This window comes from Electrophorus electricus, chromosome 21, assembly GCF_041902795.1.
Source record: "Electrophorus electricus isolate QZ-2024a chromosome 21, ASM4190279v1, whole genome shotgun sequence".
NCBI lineage: Eukaryota > Metazoa > Chordata > Actinopteri > Gymnotiformes > Gymnotidae > Electrophorus > Electrophorus electricus.
The window spans coordinates 827,501-842,500 of NC_137517.1; the positions used below are offsets into that span (position 1 = coordinate 827,501).

Genomic DNA, 15,000 nt, shown 5'->3' on the forward strand with positions numbered 1-15,000 from the left:
GACCTCCAACACTAGGTATATTAGGTCTATCAGACCTCCAACGCTACGCACATCAGATCATGCTACTCTTCAAAGAGACACATTCATTGTAGCTTAACACAATTTAAGCAAAGTGCCTCCATTTGCCACTACAGACTGTACTGGGAGTCTCGTACTCTCTCCTGTATGTACTGGGAGTCTCGTACTCTCTCCTGTATGTACTGGGAGTCTTGTACTGTGTCCTGTGTATGTACTATCCTTGAAACATTGAAAAATCTATCAAACCATGTGTGAATTCAGCTTCACACACTTCTGAAGGAAATATGCAAGCAATGTTCTGTTATTTGTTGTTGCCCATGACACCGTTAATTTGACATTATGCACGATTAAGTATTAAGGACGTTATTTTGTAATTGGTGTAAGTTTAAAAAGTGGTAACTCCCTCGAAAATACTTCGGTCGTGTTGTCTGACGTGACTGTGAGGAGTCTGGACGGCCAGCTATATGCTGCCCTCTAATGGACACAAATGACAAATTCAGTGATAAAAATCCAACACACTGGAGCAAATGCATGAACGAATGAATGCATTACTAAGCGTGTAAATCGCAGATACTGGTGCACGCCATTCGTCTGTGTTCGCATCATCGCAGTTCACAGCCCTCGAGTATCTCACCTGAGGGACGTCTGGGATGGTGGTCAGAGACCTTCCACCTGCACGAGGTAGAGATTTGCTCTGAGCGCGCGACCGATGGTGAAATCCCGTCATTGGAGGGGCTGCAGTGCTCTGCGTGCGCGCGCCAGGAACTGTAAAAACGATCATGCGAGTACACGTGACGTAATTTCACTTCTCATTTCGCTCACACAAAATACACAGAAACGCACATTTTATGAAACACTAAACGCAAATGTAGTCGTGCAGACACTGTTCTTGATCGACTCTGACTTACTGGTCAAAACAACTTATACTTTTGTCAGTTTGTCAGCTGTTTCACACTAACAGTTGTTCATCGCACAAACCATCGCATGGAAATACCGTGTGCAAGAAGCACCGTTTATACGGCACAGGAAAGGGCTTTGTATAAAGTGTTGGTAGGTTAGCTCATTCGGATGTGTGTTGTGTCAAGTTGAGTGTTTTTAAAGAACTTAGCACTGACTGAGGAATGCTTGTAACCACTTGAATAAAAAAACACCAACAACAAAATAGCAAAACTAAAGACACACCATGTTACATTTTGCCATCTCTGTGTGAAAAGATGGAACGGCGTGGACCAGATAGAATAAATGAGCATTTACAGGATCTGTGATTTGTACGTTTATATATATTTGCTTTTTAAATCAAACAAACACTAAAACATAAACCCAAAGCGCAGGACGCTGTTATACGAACAGGTGGGTTATGCTCCGCTATCACAGTGGGAGAACACAATGTAGACTTACAAAACAGATTTGAAACGACTAGAATCAATAATGAACTTCCCTCGGCCGGTTGCGCAGGTAAATGCATGGGTAAGAACGCCTATGAGTTGTGGTACGAGGCTTGTGTTTCATTATTATAATCAAGATTGAATATAAGTGTGCCAGTGACACATTTTCCCCAAACGACTGTGAAGACGTTTGTTCGTGTTTGTGTGACATCTGAACTGTCTTCATGCCCACTAAGTGGTCCTTGTTAGCCTCTATGGCGCGCGAACTCTTCAGAGCGCGTTCATCGCCACGTGTTCGCCTGCGCGTGGCAGCTCGAGGACGAGCGCGTGTTGTGTAAAACCCTGTGTGTGTGTGTGGGTGTGTGTGTGTGTGTGTGTGTGTGTGTCTTAGTTTTAAGATTTCAGTCCCCCCAAACAATATAAAGACCTAACAATGTAGTATCCTGGGATTTTGATTAAATACGTTTCTAAAGGAGTTGTAATTGCACTGCAGTGGACACTCATCGTATGTGACACGCCACTGGTTTTGATGGGTTTGTGAGTGTGCACAGAGCTGGGTGCTGGCGGGATTAATTTCGCCATAGTCACGTGACATGGGCGTTCGTAATCCCACTCCGGAGAAATCAGTATCAGGCGCCCATCTCGAGCCTTGAGAAAGCGGTGAGATCACATTCTATATTACTCTTACTTTTCATGTCTAAAAGGTAATAATGTCGCCAACTCGATGACTTAGATAGCTAAAGCAGTGTAGGAGTGAGATTATTTTAACGTTGCTGTTAGAAACTGGACCTAGAATCTAAGGCGAAAAAGAGATTACGCAACAGCGATGAACAAATCTAGCTGTAAAAACACGAAAGATCAATACTCCCTCAGATTCATAGTTTTTAGGAAAGAAATGTGTGCAGTGTAAAAATCATGGCTCGTTTGACTTTTAAAGAAAATACTGATGTTATTTTCTATAACGACGCAGGAAAGTTGCCTCAGCGCTCGAGACATTCACGCAAAAATGGCCTGGTTATTAGAGAATAACAAAGATATGAGAGAATAAGTGTATAATAGCACTAACATTAAGAAAGGCCCTATTATTAGAGAATAAGTGTGTAATAGCACTAACATTAAGAATAGCCTTATTATTAGAGAATAAGTGTGTCATAGCACTAACATTAAGAATGGCCTGGTTATTGGAGAATAAGTGTATAATAGCACTAACATTAAGAATGGCCTTATTATTAGAGAATAAGTGTGTAATAGCACTAACATGTTAAAGAATGGCCTGGGTATTAGAGAATAACAAAGATATGAGAAAATAACAGTGTATAATAGCACTAATATGTTTAAGAATGGCCTGGTTATTGGAGAATAAGTGTGTAATGGCACTAACATTACGAATGGCCTGGTTATTGGAGAATAAGTGTGTAATGGCACTAACATTAAGAATGGCCTGGTTATTGGAGAATAAGTGTGTAATAGCACTTGGCTGCCTGAAGAGAGTGTTTGTGTGTGTGTGTGTGTGAGAGTGTTTGTGTGTGTGTGTGTGTGAGAGTGTTTGTGTGTGTGTTTGTGTGTGTGTGTGTGTGTGTGTGTGTGAGAGTGTTTGTGTGTGTGTGTGTGTGTGTGTGTGTGAGGTTTGTGTTTCCTGCCGGGTGTTGAGTGCACTGTGCTGAATGCTGATTAAAACTTTTGTGAGATTTAAAGTTGTGTTCCATTAAATTATTTGAAGTCTTTATATGTCATTTATATTGTTCAGTGAGAATGTTATATTCATAAGTGAATATATCATGTTCATAAATATGTACGTTTATGTCATGTTCATTTTAGGCTGTTCCATCAATTAAAAAAAAAACTAATTCAAAATTTTCTCATTAGAAATATTTTACAATATTTATTTTTTGTAGGACAAAACTAAAATACTTTAGGTAATTGGAAACATGAATCTAAGGCATTTAAGGCATGTTCCAATTTTAACTATGAAGGAGTTTTCATGTAAATTATTTGTAAGCAGTCATGCTTAGTAAACTAATACAGGACCTTGTTCTCTTTCAGAGATGAAGTGTGTTTGGGTGATTCTTTTCCTCCACTGGTCTCTCTCAGGTACAGTAAACACCAAGAAACAACATTACAGAAAATCCTATCACCGGCTGCAATATACAAACCTATCAGCAGTTACAATATACAATATACAAGCCTATCACTAGCTACAATATACAATATACAAACCTATCACCAACAATATACAACATACAAACCTATCACCAGCTGCAATATACAATATACAAACCTATCACCAACAACAATATACAATATTCAAACCTATCACCAGCTACAATATACACTATACAAACCTATCACCAACAGCAATATACAACATACAAGCCTATTACCAACAACACTATACAATATTCAAACCTATCACCAACAACAATATACAATATTCAAACCTATCACCAGCTACAATATACACTATACAAACCTATCACCAACAGCAATATACAACATACAAGCCTATTACCAACAACACTATACAATATTCAAACCTATCACCAACAACAATATACAATATTCAAACCTATCACCAGCTACAATATACACTATACAAACCTATCACCAACAGCAATATACAACATATAAACCCATCACCAACAACAATATACAATATTAAAAGCTATTGCCAGCTACAATATACAATATACAAACCTATCACCAACAACAATATACAATATTCAAACCTATCTCCAACACCAGTATACAATATTATATCTATCTTATATCTAAATATCCTAAGAAGTCTCCAGGTGAGTAACTGAGGTCAACTATACTGAGAGCTGTAGGGATATTGATCATTGTAGTGAAGTACACAAGGTTTCCAGAGAAGCAAGATGTTTTTAATGGAGGTTCTTCATCAGTTGTACAAGCAAGGTGCTTCTGAGTTCCAACATGCAATGTGAAAGGACTCAGCCAAAGAAAGGGACCTTCACTGGCCTGACGGTGGCGCTGTAGCACAGCATTTTACATTTTCTTCAATATCTTGTAATTTCTGCAACATAAATGTACAATTCTTTTTTCTCTCAAGCGGACAAATCTTTCGCATCTTTCACTCACTCAGTTTTTGAAAACAGACATTCTGTGTTTGGGTCACACCCACCTTTTTGAACTAGCCCTAGGGTTTTCAGCCAGTTTTCATAAAACTGGTGTCAATCAATTCAGAACAATATGATCCTAAATAATGATCAAAAACATTTGGATATTTTCATACAGTCTGGCTGTCATGTGTCAATCAACAGCAAATTAAGAGGTGGAGCTTAATTTACTTAATTAGGTACTCAACAATACTATCAGTCAATCTTGGTGAAACTTCATGTATAGCTGATCAGGCTGGTGATTTTGAGGTCAAAAATAGGGGGCACTATAACATGGAAATCATTTTGACATTTCAAAACAATATGGCCTCCATATGCAAATGAACCCTTCCAGATAAGTACATATTGTGCATAAATGGCTGTAACTCATGAATGATTCATCCAATTGTGATGAAACTTCAGAATTTAGCGGCACATGATTTTAAGGTAGTCTGTTGACTTTGTTGAATATGTCAGTAGGGGGCGCTATAAAAGCTAGAAATGTACATCTCAACATACAGACATCAGATCAAGCTCAAATTTGGCATGCTGCATGAGTGACCTTTACTATACGGGGCCAATTAATCATTAACCAATATGTAGAAAACTGTGACCTCCATTGGCCAATCAGAGTCCAGCAGGCATATGACAGGCTTATCATTGACCAGTCATGATGAAACCTAAAGGCTATACATAAGTAAGGACTCTCTGTGAATCTGTGACGTTTCAAATGATTTGGCCACTAGGTGGCAGTGTTCATGAAAATCAAGTATAACGCCTACGTATTTTCACTTAGGAACATGAATTTACAAACTAGACCTAGGAATTTGATCCAATCATGTCTGAATTGGTACTACAATAATCTACTCACTCTCTATTCACTTTGATAAATAATGATCAAAATAAGATTGAAATTTTGCTCTCCATGGTAGTCACTTTGTCCAATCATTCATTGTGGCCTTGCTATATATGACCTACATTGCTATAACTCATAAACCATGTAAGTTATCATTTCAAATCCTTTCTTAGATTGAGGTTCATGTGAGTTTTTGCCAAGTTTGGTCCAAATTGAGCTTTAGAGGGCGATACAGCATACAGACATTTAAAAGCCTTAAAACTCACATCATTAATATTATATGCATACTACAAGTACGAAATGGCTGCCATGTTATTCGGTTCCCTGAACTTAATAATTTTTCCATTACAATTTATGTGAAAAAATGCCTTGCCTGTGCAGTATTTTGACCGCTTTAAAAAACAGATAATTATTTTTAAAAATACAGATAATTATCTACAGGCCAAAAGCTCAATCTTTACAAAATTAAGGGTTTTTGATTATCAATCCTGACACATAGAGGAGAAACTCTGACTCCATCATTTAGGTCCAGTCAAAGAAAACTACCTAACTAGCCCTCACGACCACACACTGGTACAGAGGTGAGGGAAAGTTGAAGACATCAGCACACACGTTTACACACATACACGTAATGACCGTATGATGTTAAGGCAAACTCACCATCAGGAGGCTCTGCAGTGCACAGTTATCTACTATGCACATAATCACAAACACTTTCGTCATGTCACGAGTCCTAGTAATAAGGGTGGACTGGTGAACTGGAGGTTTGTACGTGGACGTTATTTGACAGGTTCTTCTGTGAGTCGTAGCCCTCGTGAGTCCCTTGTGCCTTATGAGCCCATAAACTTACACGTGCTTGTGCACAGGGTAAGACGTGTCCTGTGATTGTGCACAGGGTAAGACGTGTCCTGTGCTAGGTCCTACGCCAGGCCATTAAGCTTCACACAGAATATTGTTAGAGGTGTGATTGTGCACAGGGTAAGACGTGTCCTGTGCTAGGTCCTACGCCAGGCCATTAAGCTTCACACAGAATATTGTTAGAGATGTGATTGTGCACAGGGTAAGACGTGTCCTGTGCTAGGTCCTACGCCAGGCCATTAAGCTTCACACAGAATATTGTTAGAGATGTGATTGTGCACGGGGTAAGACGTGTCCTGTGCTAGGTCCTACGCCAGGCCATTAAGCTTCACACAGAAAAAGCAGATGTTGAAATCACATTCTCTCCGTGGGGTTCTAAAGTTCTGAGAGAGTAGATCAGTTCTTTGTTCTTTCTTAACTTCACTGCTGCCATAGCAACAACTGACCGTGAAAACCAGTATGTCATTAATGCAGTGTCCATTAGCACTAAAACGTCCTACCACTGCAAATGACAAATCCTCTAATCCTTAATTCTGATGATCAAATGGTCAGCAAGCCTTTTCTTGGCTTTCCCAGTGTAAAACTGACTACATCTCTTAAAGTAACACAGTTGACATCTCCTGGAGTGATGCATGAGGAGGAACTGGTGATGACACCTTAGCCTTTTGTGCCTGGTATTGGCCTGGCTGTGTTAACACATTTACATGAAGGACATCTAGAGCTGTTGCAATGCCACAGCTATTATTTGAATGGTAATTTTTCTCACTCCTGACGAGCGTCTTTGATGTTTTTGTTGCGTCTGAGGGAGATTAGTGGAGGATCCTTAAAAATGGAGGTGGTCTCTGCATCACCCTGGAGGATTCTGGAGTGTTGCAGTAAAATATCAACTCCTGTTTTATTTGTTTTGTTTGAATGTGCACATCCAGCATGGTGATGTTTCTCATTACAGGAGGTCAGGAGTTTAACATGGAGGGTCCAGATGTGCCTGTTGTTGCTGCTCCTGGTTCTGACATCATTTTGCCGTGTTCCATCAAACCCAAAGCCTCTGAACAATCCCATGTGAGTGCTGTGGACATGGAAGTGAAGTGGAGCAGAACAGACCTGAATAGCGCAGTAGTGCATCACTATATGGATAAAATAGACAAGAATGAAGATCAGGATCCTTCATACAGAGGGAGAACAGCTCTGTTCAAAGAGGAGCTACAGTATGGCAACACCTCACTGCTACTGAAGAACGTTAAAGTGTCTGATGGAGGACAGTACACATGTCAAGTTGATTCTGCCCATCACAAAGATCATGTCAGTGTTCTGCTTAAAGTTGAAGGTGAATGTCATTGAATTTCAAATATTAAAATAACAGCCCTGTTTTAATATGTGTTTATGTAAGCAGAAACAGGACAATGCCATTTCAAGCTTTGGTTTTTTCAATCCACAGGTATTGGAGGAGCCCCAGAGATCACTGTACTGGGCACTGACTCAGGTGAGGTTTTTCTCCAGTGTGACTCTAAGGGCTGGTGGCCTGTACCTGAACTCCAGTGGCTGGACAGTGAAGGAGCAGAAGTGCCTGCTGGAGTAAAAGAGTCCCATAGAGATGACAGAGGCTTTAATGTGAGACTCCACCTCACTGCAAACAGCAACAGCACCAAAACCTACATCTGCAGAGTGAAACAGGGGCAGCATGTGATGGAGGAAAAGATCGACATTACTGGTAATTTACACTACTGAAAATCATTTTACACTACTCAAAAATCATATGTATATGTACAGCTATTATGTATTATATATATATATATATATACATGTATTTTATATATATATATATATATATACATACATACATATATATATATATATATATATATATATATATATATATATATATATATATATATATATATATATATATATATATATATATATATATATATATATATATAAAAAATAAATATTGTATGTATATTGGTGCTCAAAGTGGACTGATACTCACCGGTACGCAGTACCAAAACTTTTACTCTTTGGTGTAATGTGACTTTTTCTCATGTAACTGAACTTCTCACAAGCTCCTTGTAGGCTTTTCTATAATAAGCCTGCACGAACTACATTACCCAGGGGGCACTATGTGATGCGCCCCTGTTCCCATTCTCTCTACAACTCTAGAACAAGAAGAGTTAACTTGCAATAATCAATGCGAAAATGATGCTGTCAGGTTTGAGAAGAAAAAGGTAGGGTGAACTCCGTGGACTGTAGCTCGGTTTGGCCAAGTTGTTATCAAGAATGTACTGAACCTCTGACGTCATAAGTGGATATGGGTTTGATCACATTTGGGTGCTTTCACACATACCTTGTTTGGAGTAGACTTATTAAATGTTTCTTTAGTTCAGTCCATTTTGGCAGGTGTGAAACTCAAGGGGCTGTGTTTTTTCTGGACCCAAGACCACATGCTCTCAATTTCGGTTCATTTGGTGGCGTGAGAAAGCTGTTTTCTAGACCGGGAACAGTACAGAGAACCAATCACTGGTCCTCGTGATCTCTGGTCCTCCTGATCTGGTGTCCTCCTGATCTCTGGTCCTCCTAATCTCTGGTCCTCCTAATCTCTGGTCCTCCTAATCTCTGGTCCTCCTGATCTCTGGTCCTCCTGATCTCTGGTACTCCTGATCTCTGGTACTCCTGATCTATTGTCCTCCTGATCTCTGGTCCTTCTGATCTCTGGTCCTTCTGATCTGGTGTCCTCCTGATCTGGTGTCCTCCTGAAAAATAAGGCCTTATCATGTAACTTCACTTTGCAAGTGTCATGATGGTGGGGAAAGGATTGCAGTGCACTTCTTGAAGGCCAGAAATAACAGACCCATGTTATCACTATTATACATCAGTACATGTGTACTAAAACTACATTTTGATAGGAATAATACGACTGGAGCAAAGATACTCAACTCAACTTTGTGGAGTCAGTACATGTACTGACAGCATCACGAAAAACATGGCTGACAACGTTCTCCTACAATGATCTCATTTCTTATCATCCACTTTGAAATGTTTTGGACATATTCCTTGTGTATTAAGCATTCATCGTTATACATTTTGGAGATGTTCCTCACTTTAAACTAGTCACTCCATCTCATGCTTTGACCTTGCAATCCTCAGGCATTGGAACAAGCCCAGTGGTCTCTGTGGTGGGCACTGATGCCTCAGGGGGGATCCAGTTAGTGTGTGAAACGGGAGGCTGGACGTCTGAGCCTGAGCTGCAGTGGCTGGACAGTGAGGAAGCAGAGTTGCCTGCTGGATGTACACAGTCTCACCACGACAGCGAGGGGTTCACTGGGAGTCACCGAATCACCGTCTGCAGCAGTGACACCGTCTTCTACTGTAGAGTGAAGCAGCATCCCAGGATGAAGTCACACATCAACATCGTTGGTAAGGTGCTGCTCCACGCTGAAAGACACTGTTGGTTCTGAGAAGGAGCTTGTTTATCAGCATGGGAGCATTTACATAACAGCCCATTTTCTTACCACAAGACATGACAGTGACCTGTCTTCTTCTCTGTGAGTCTTCACATGCCATTTGTGTTTGTGTTATACCATGTAATGTTCATGTTGTAGCATTTATTGTTCATGTTATATTGTTTGTGTTTGGGGTGTGGTGGAGTATCTGTGAAGTGTGGTGGAGTGGAGTGTGTGTGGTGAGGCATCTGTGATGTGTGGCGGAGTGGAGTGTAATGGCATTTAATGGTATATTAAGTAAATGTTATTGTACAGCATGGTGATATTTCTGATGACAGTTCTTTAAACCAGTTAATCTGTACCATGCCTTAATCTCTTAATCCACAGGTATCGGAACAAGCCCAAAGATCATTATAGAGGGCACAGATGGCTCAGGAGGGCTCAGACTACTGTGTGAAATTAAAGGCTGGAGGTCTGAACCTGAGCTGCAGTGGTTCAGTGGAGGAGCACAACTGCCTGCAGGAGATAAAGAATCACACAGAGACGATGAGGTCTACACTGTTAGACGCCACGTCACTGCACAAGGCAGTGGAACCTTTGTCTGCAGAGTCAAACAGTATCCCAAGATGGAGGCAGAGATCACTGTCGCTGGTATGTTATATTTCTTTACTTTTATAATAAGTAAGACATAAGCAGTAGTGATCCATCCTCTTCACAAATCTCACATTCAGTTTTGAACAGCACTCTACACGACATATCTGTTAGTTAAAATAGTTGGGAAGAGGTCAAATTAAATCTAAACTTATTGAAGTAAATGTGCTTGTATAAGTAAATGAGATTTGCCTGTTTTTGTTCACAGCCATCTAATTTTACTTTGGTATCTGGTCCTGTGTGTGTAGTTGCCTAACAACTAGACTGATGCACACTCTTCTTTGGCAATTCCATTCTGGCTACATTGTGCTGAGCGTGACATAGCGCCTCCACAGAGTGATGCTGGTATTACGTCACTAATGACACCAGAGTGATGCTGGCACTACGTCACTAATGACACCAGAGTGATGCTGGTACTACGTCACTAATGACACCAGAGTGATGCTGGTACTACGTCACTAATGACACCAGAGGTTCTGTTTTCGTTGGTGTCTGTGTCCTAAGTAAGCAGACATAAGCAGTACTGACCCATCCTCTGGTTCCGTTACGGTCTGTGTCCAGAGGTGGTTCTCATCGATGATCCCAAGTATGTACTTGTACATCAGTAGATCCAACTACAAGCTGAAACCGGTTAAATTGATTTATGGAGAAATTAAAAGTGTTCTTATACCCAGAATATGTGTAATTACTTCCCTGTTATGTACCAACTTTCATTTTTGCTCACCTGTTGTTGTAGATGTTTGTCACTAACATGCCTGTGTTTTAAATGGTCTCTGTACAAGTGAGGTCATGAGTAGCCTTTTATAAGGAGAATCATTTATACTGTTGTTACTGACATTCTATTTGGACAGATATAAACTCTTTCGTACTGGTGTAGATACTGTATTTGGGCAGATAGAAACTCTTTTGTACTGGTGTAGACACTATTTGGGCAGATATAAGCTCTTTCATACTGGTGTAGATACTGTATTTGGGCAGATAGACACTCTTTCATACTGGTATAGACACTATTTGGGCAGATATAAACACTTTCATACTGGTGTAGATACTGTTTTTGGGCAGATATAAACTCTTTCGTACTGGTGTAGATACTGTATTTGGGCCGATAGATACTCTTTTGTACTGGTGTAGACACTATTTGGGCAGATATAAACTCTTTCATACTGGTGTAGATACTGTATTTGGGCAGATAGAAACTCTTTTGTACTGGTGTAGACACTATTTGGGCAGATAGAAACTCTTTTGTACTGGTGTAGACACTATTTGGGCAGATATAAACTCTTTCGTACTGGTGTAGATAATGTATTTGGGCAGATAGAAACTCTTTCATGCTGGTGTAGATACTGTATTTGGGCAGATAGAAACTTTCATACTGGTGTAGATACTGTATTTGGGCAGATAGAAACTTTCATACTGATGTAGATACTGTATTTGGGCAGATATAAACTCTTTCATACTGGTGCAGATACTGTATTTGGACAGATATAAACTCTTTCATACTGGTTTAGATACTGTATTTGGGCAGATAGAAACTCTTTTGTACTGGTGTAGACACTATTTGGGCAGATATAAACTTTCATACTGGTGTAGATACTGTATTTGGGCAGATAGAAACTCTTTCATACTGGTATAGATACTGTATTTGGGCAGATATAAACTCTTTCATTCTTACTGATCTTCCAATTGTGTTTCCCTCTTTACAGCACAAGGATAAAAGGATTCCCTCCACCATGGCGGTTCCCATGGCGACCACACTGTGTTGTTTGGGTCTCTCTCCTCTTTTCTCTTGTGTTCATACTGTAACATGCTCTCATACTCATATCTGCATTAACAAACAGTTCAATGGGTGTACCTAATAAAGAGCCCTTTGAGTGTATAATCTGTACTCCTAAAGTGCCCCCTAGTGGCACTTCCTTTGTAAGTGATCTGACATTTCTTTTTGTGGATTAATGCTGACGTGATGCCACCTAATGTGTCAGTACTGTGAGACTTTGGTTGTTTCCACAAATCTAGTTTTCACAAAACTTCATTTTGTAATTTTTTTCATATTCTTGACTTTTGTTTACTGTGTAAATGGTGTTGTGATTTGACTCTCCAGGCCACCATAGGAAGCACCTGTGACAGAAGTACAATTTAGAGGAGCAAACAGTAAATTGATCACCCTGAGGGTACTTAATATTTCAGTACTTACATCCAGTCATAAATCCCAGAACATCCAGTTGTGTAATAGTAAACCACGGGTCCACGTTTTCAGTCTAACCTGGTGCGTTGGGAACTTGGACAGAGCAAAACTGTGGAACCATCAGATGGGCCACAATGTGTTCTGTACTCAGGATTAGGGTGTGCATGTATGTTGTGTTTAGCCATTAGGATGTGTGTGTGTGTGTGGTGTTTAGTAATTGGGATGTGTGTATGTGTGTGGGGAGGGGGTGTTTAGTCATTAGGATGTGTTTTTGTGGTGTTTAGTCATTAGGATGTATGTGTGTGTGTGTGTGTGTGTGTGTGTGTGTGTGTGTGTGGTGGGGGGGGATCTCTAGTTTTCACTGGGATGACGCTTTGTGGAGTTCAGAGATTCTTCATAATGTTCCATTCTGGTTAAACACACAGTGGTCACCATGAAAGACCTACATGAGTGTGACGTCCTTAACTTCTGTGTCTATAAGCACACGGACACCAGACGAGCTAATTAAGCCTACTGACGAGTTTAACTATATAAACACGCCTAGCTAATTAACATAAATCTACATATGGATTTTTCTGTACACATGTAGACACCAGCTGAGCTAATTAACATAAACTTACATGAGTCTGTAAGCATGTATACACCAGTAGGTATATAAGTATCCACTTATACATATATAAGTATCTGTATGTGAAATGTTTTCACTTTAAACTTGGAATGTGCTTGAGATTGAGGTAAGAGCTTCATCCATCAGTTCACACTCTCACCACTAGAGGGAGCGATTGGGCAGCCACGTTTAGACCAACTGCCAAGCAGGAAGCCACTCCCAACCACCAGTATACAAAACTGAAGACATACACACACACTCTCTCTCTCTCTCTCTCTCTCTCTCTCTCTCTCTCTCTCTCTATATATATATATATATATATATATATATATTTTTTTTTTTTTTTTTTTTTTTTTTTTTTTTTTAGACACACACACGTAACACCCCCTATCTCATAACTAATTCCTTGTAGGTAAGGTGAGTTTTCCATTTGCGTGACTATTTACGATGCCTGGGGGTTAGGCTCTCCTGTCTACTCGGGACAATGTGGTTCTACTATTGTACGCTAGTGATTAGGCCTACTATCTAATTATATCGTTTCTCTCACACTAGTAAAACTCTCCCCTGATAATATTAGACAGAAATCCAGCAAACTGTCCCATACAATGAAATGAAAAGGAACAGAGATTATAACTTTTCACCAATTAACTCTTTACTGCTTAAACCGCATATATTCTTTAGTGTAGAGGCACGCCTGAGAACTCAGGGAAAACACAGCCCTAGGCATGCACACATGCACAAAAAGAGAGTGAGAGAGCACATCTCCCAAAATGAGACATACTCTCCTAGATATGTAGGCATGTCCTACGCTGCGGAAATCTAAAACGTCCGCTTCCCTCCTCACGGAGCAGCTCGCTCCGTTCCGCATGCAGAGGAGTGGGGGATCCAGTGAAGGGCGCGCAGTGCACGGAGGAAAGGAGACTCTCCTTAATCGCAAGCCTCGGTCCAGATCTTCGCGTCTCTTCCGTTGTTCTCCACCCGGCCTAGCCAGCCATTACGCTACCCAGCTCAGCGCCCCCTAGCGCCCGGCCTGTGCAGTGACCGCCCTCAGCCCGGGACACTCCTGAACGTGATACTCTGTCTCTGACCGTCCGACTCCGCAACGCCACAGTTCTGACTTCCACAACGTCTTTCATGTTATAGATCGCTGCAAACTTTGCTCCCCTTCCCCACACAATCTGATTAGCTCGTCAATGACAAACTAACAGACCAATCAATAACGCTCAAAAATCAAGTCTACAGATGAAAAACTGTAAACAATTGTGTGTGCATGTATGTTGTATATTGTGTGTGTATATGTATGTTGTATAGTGTGTGTGTGTGTGTGTATGTATGTTGTATAGTATATGTTGTATAGTGTGTGTGTCTGTGTGTATGTATGTTGTATAGTGTGTGTGTCTGTGTGTATGTATGTTGTATAGTGTGTGTGTGTATGTATGTTGTATAGTGTGTGTGTATGTATGTTGTATAGTGTGTGTGTTGTATAGTGTGTGTGTGTATGTATGTTGTATAGTATATGTTGTATAGTGTGTGTATATGTATGTTGTATAGTGTGTGTGTGTGTGTGTGTGTATGTTGTATAGTGTGTGTGTGTGTGTATGTAAGTTGTATAGTGTGTGTGTGTTGTATAGTGTCTGCGACAGAGGAGGCGGGGCTACTGAACTACTGCGACAGAGGAGGCGGGGCTGTTGAACTATTGCGACAGAGGAGGCGGGGCTGTTGAAGTACTGCGACAGAGGAGGCAGTGGTACTGAACTACTGCGACAGAGGAGGCACAGCTCAAATCAGATCATGTTCTGGTTTTTCTCGTTTGAGATAATGCAGCACACTACCTTTCTACCGCTGGTAAATTTACACATTTTCCAGTTTTGGGGTATATACAAATACGAT

At 40.5% G+C, this 15,000-nt stretch overlaps 2 protein-coding genes across 11 annotated transcripts in view; one reads left to right on the forward strand and one right to left on the reverse strand.

The window, feature by feature from the left end:
- Positions 1-7,186, reverse strand: part of LOC145653032 (uncharacterized) — a 72,769-nt gene extending 65,583 nt beyond the window's left edge. For all 10 annotated transcript variants that reach the window (XM_081704959.1, XM_081704955.1, XM_081704953.1 and 7 more), the window contains exons 1-2: positions 6,036-7,186; positions 653-783 (exon numbers count right to left, since the gene is read on the reverse strand). In XM_081704959.1, the coding sequence (XP_081561085.1) occupies positions 653-745 (93 nt within the window). In that variant the 5' untranslated portion in view covers positions 746-783; positions 6,036-7,186. The remainder of the gene's footprint in view (positions 1-652; positions 784-6,035) is intronic.
- On the forward strand, positions 1,953-12,350 carry LOC118240547 (butyrophilin subfamily 1 member A1-like). The gene is made up of 7 exons (XM_035521248.2): positions 1,953-2,063; positions 3,447-3,494; positions 7,183-7,557; positions 7,669-7,941; positions 9,375-9,644; positions 10,058-10,321; positions 12,025-12,350. Exons 2-7 carry the CDS (start codon positions 3,449-3,451, stop codon positions 12,033-12,035), a joined length of 1,239 nt encoding a protein of 412 aa, XP_035377141.1. The 5' UTR covers positions 1,953-2,063; positions 3,447-3,448; the 3' UTR covers positions 12,036-12,350.
- Positions 12,351-15,000: the final 2,650 nt, after the last annotated feature.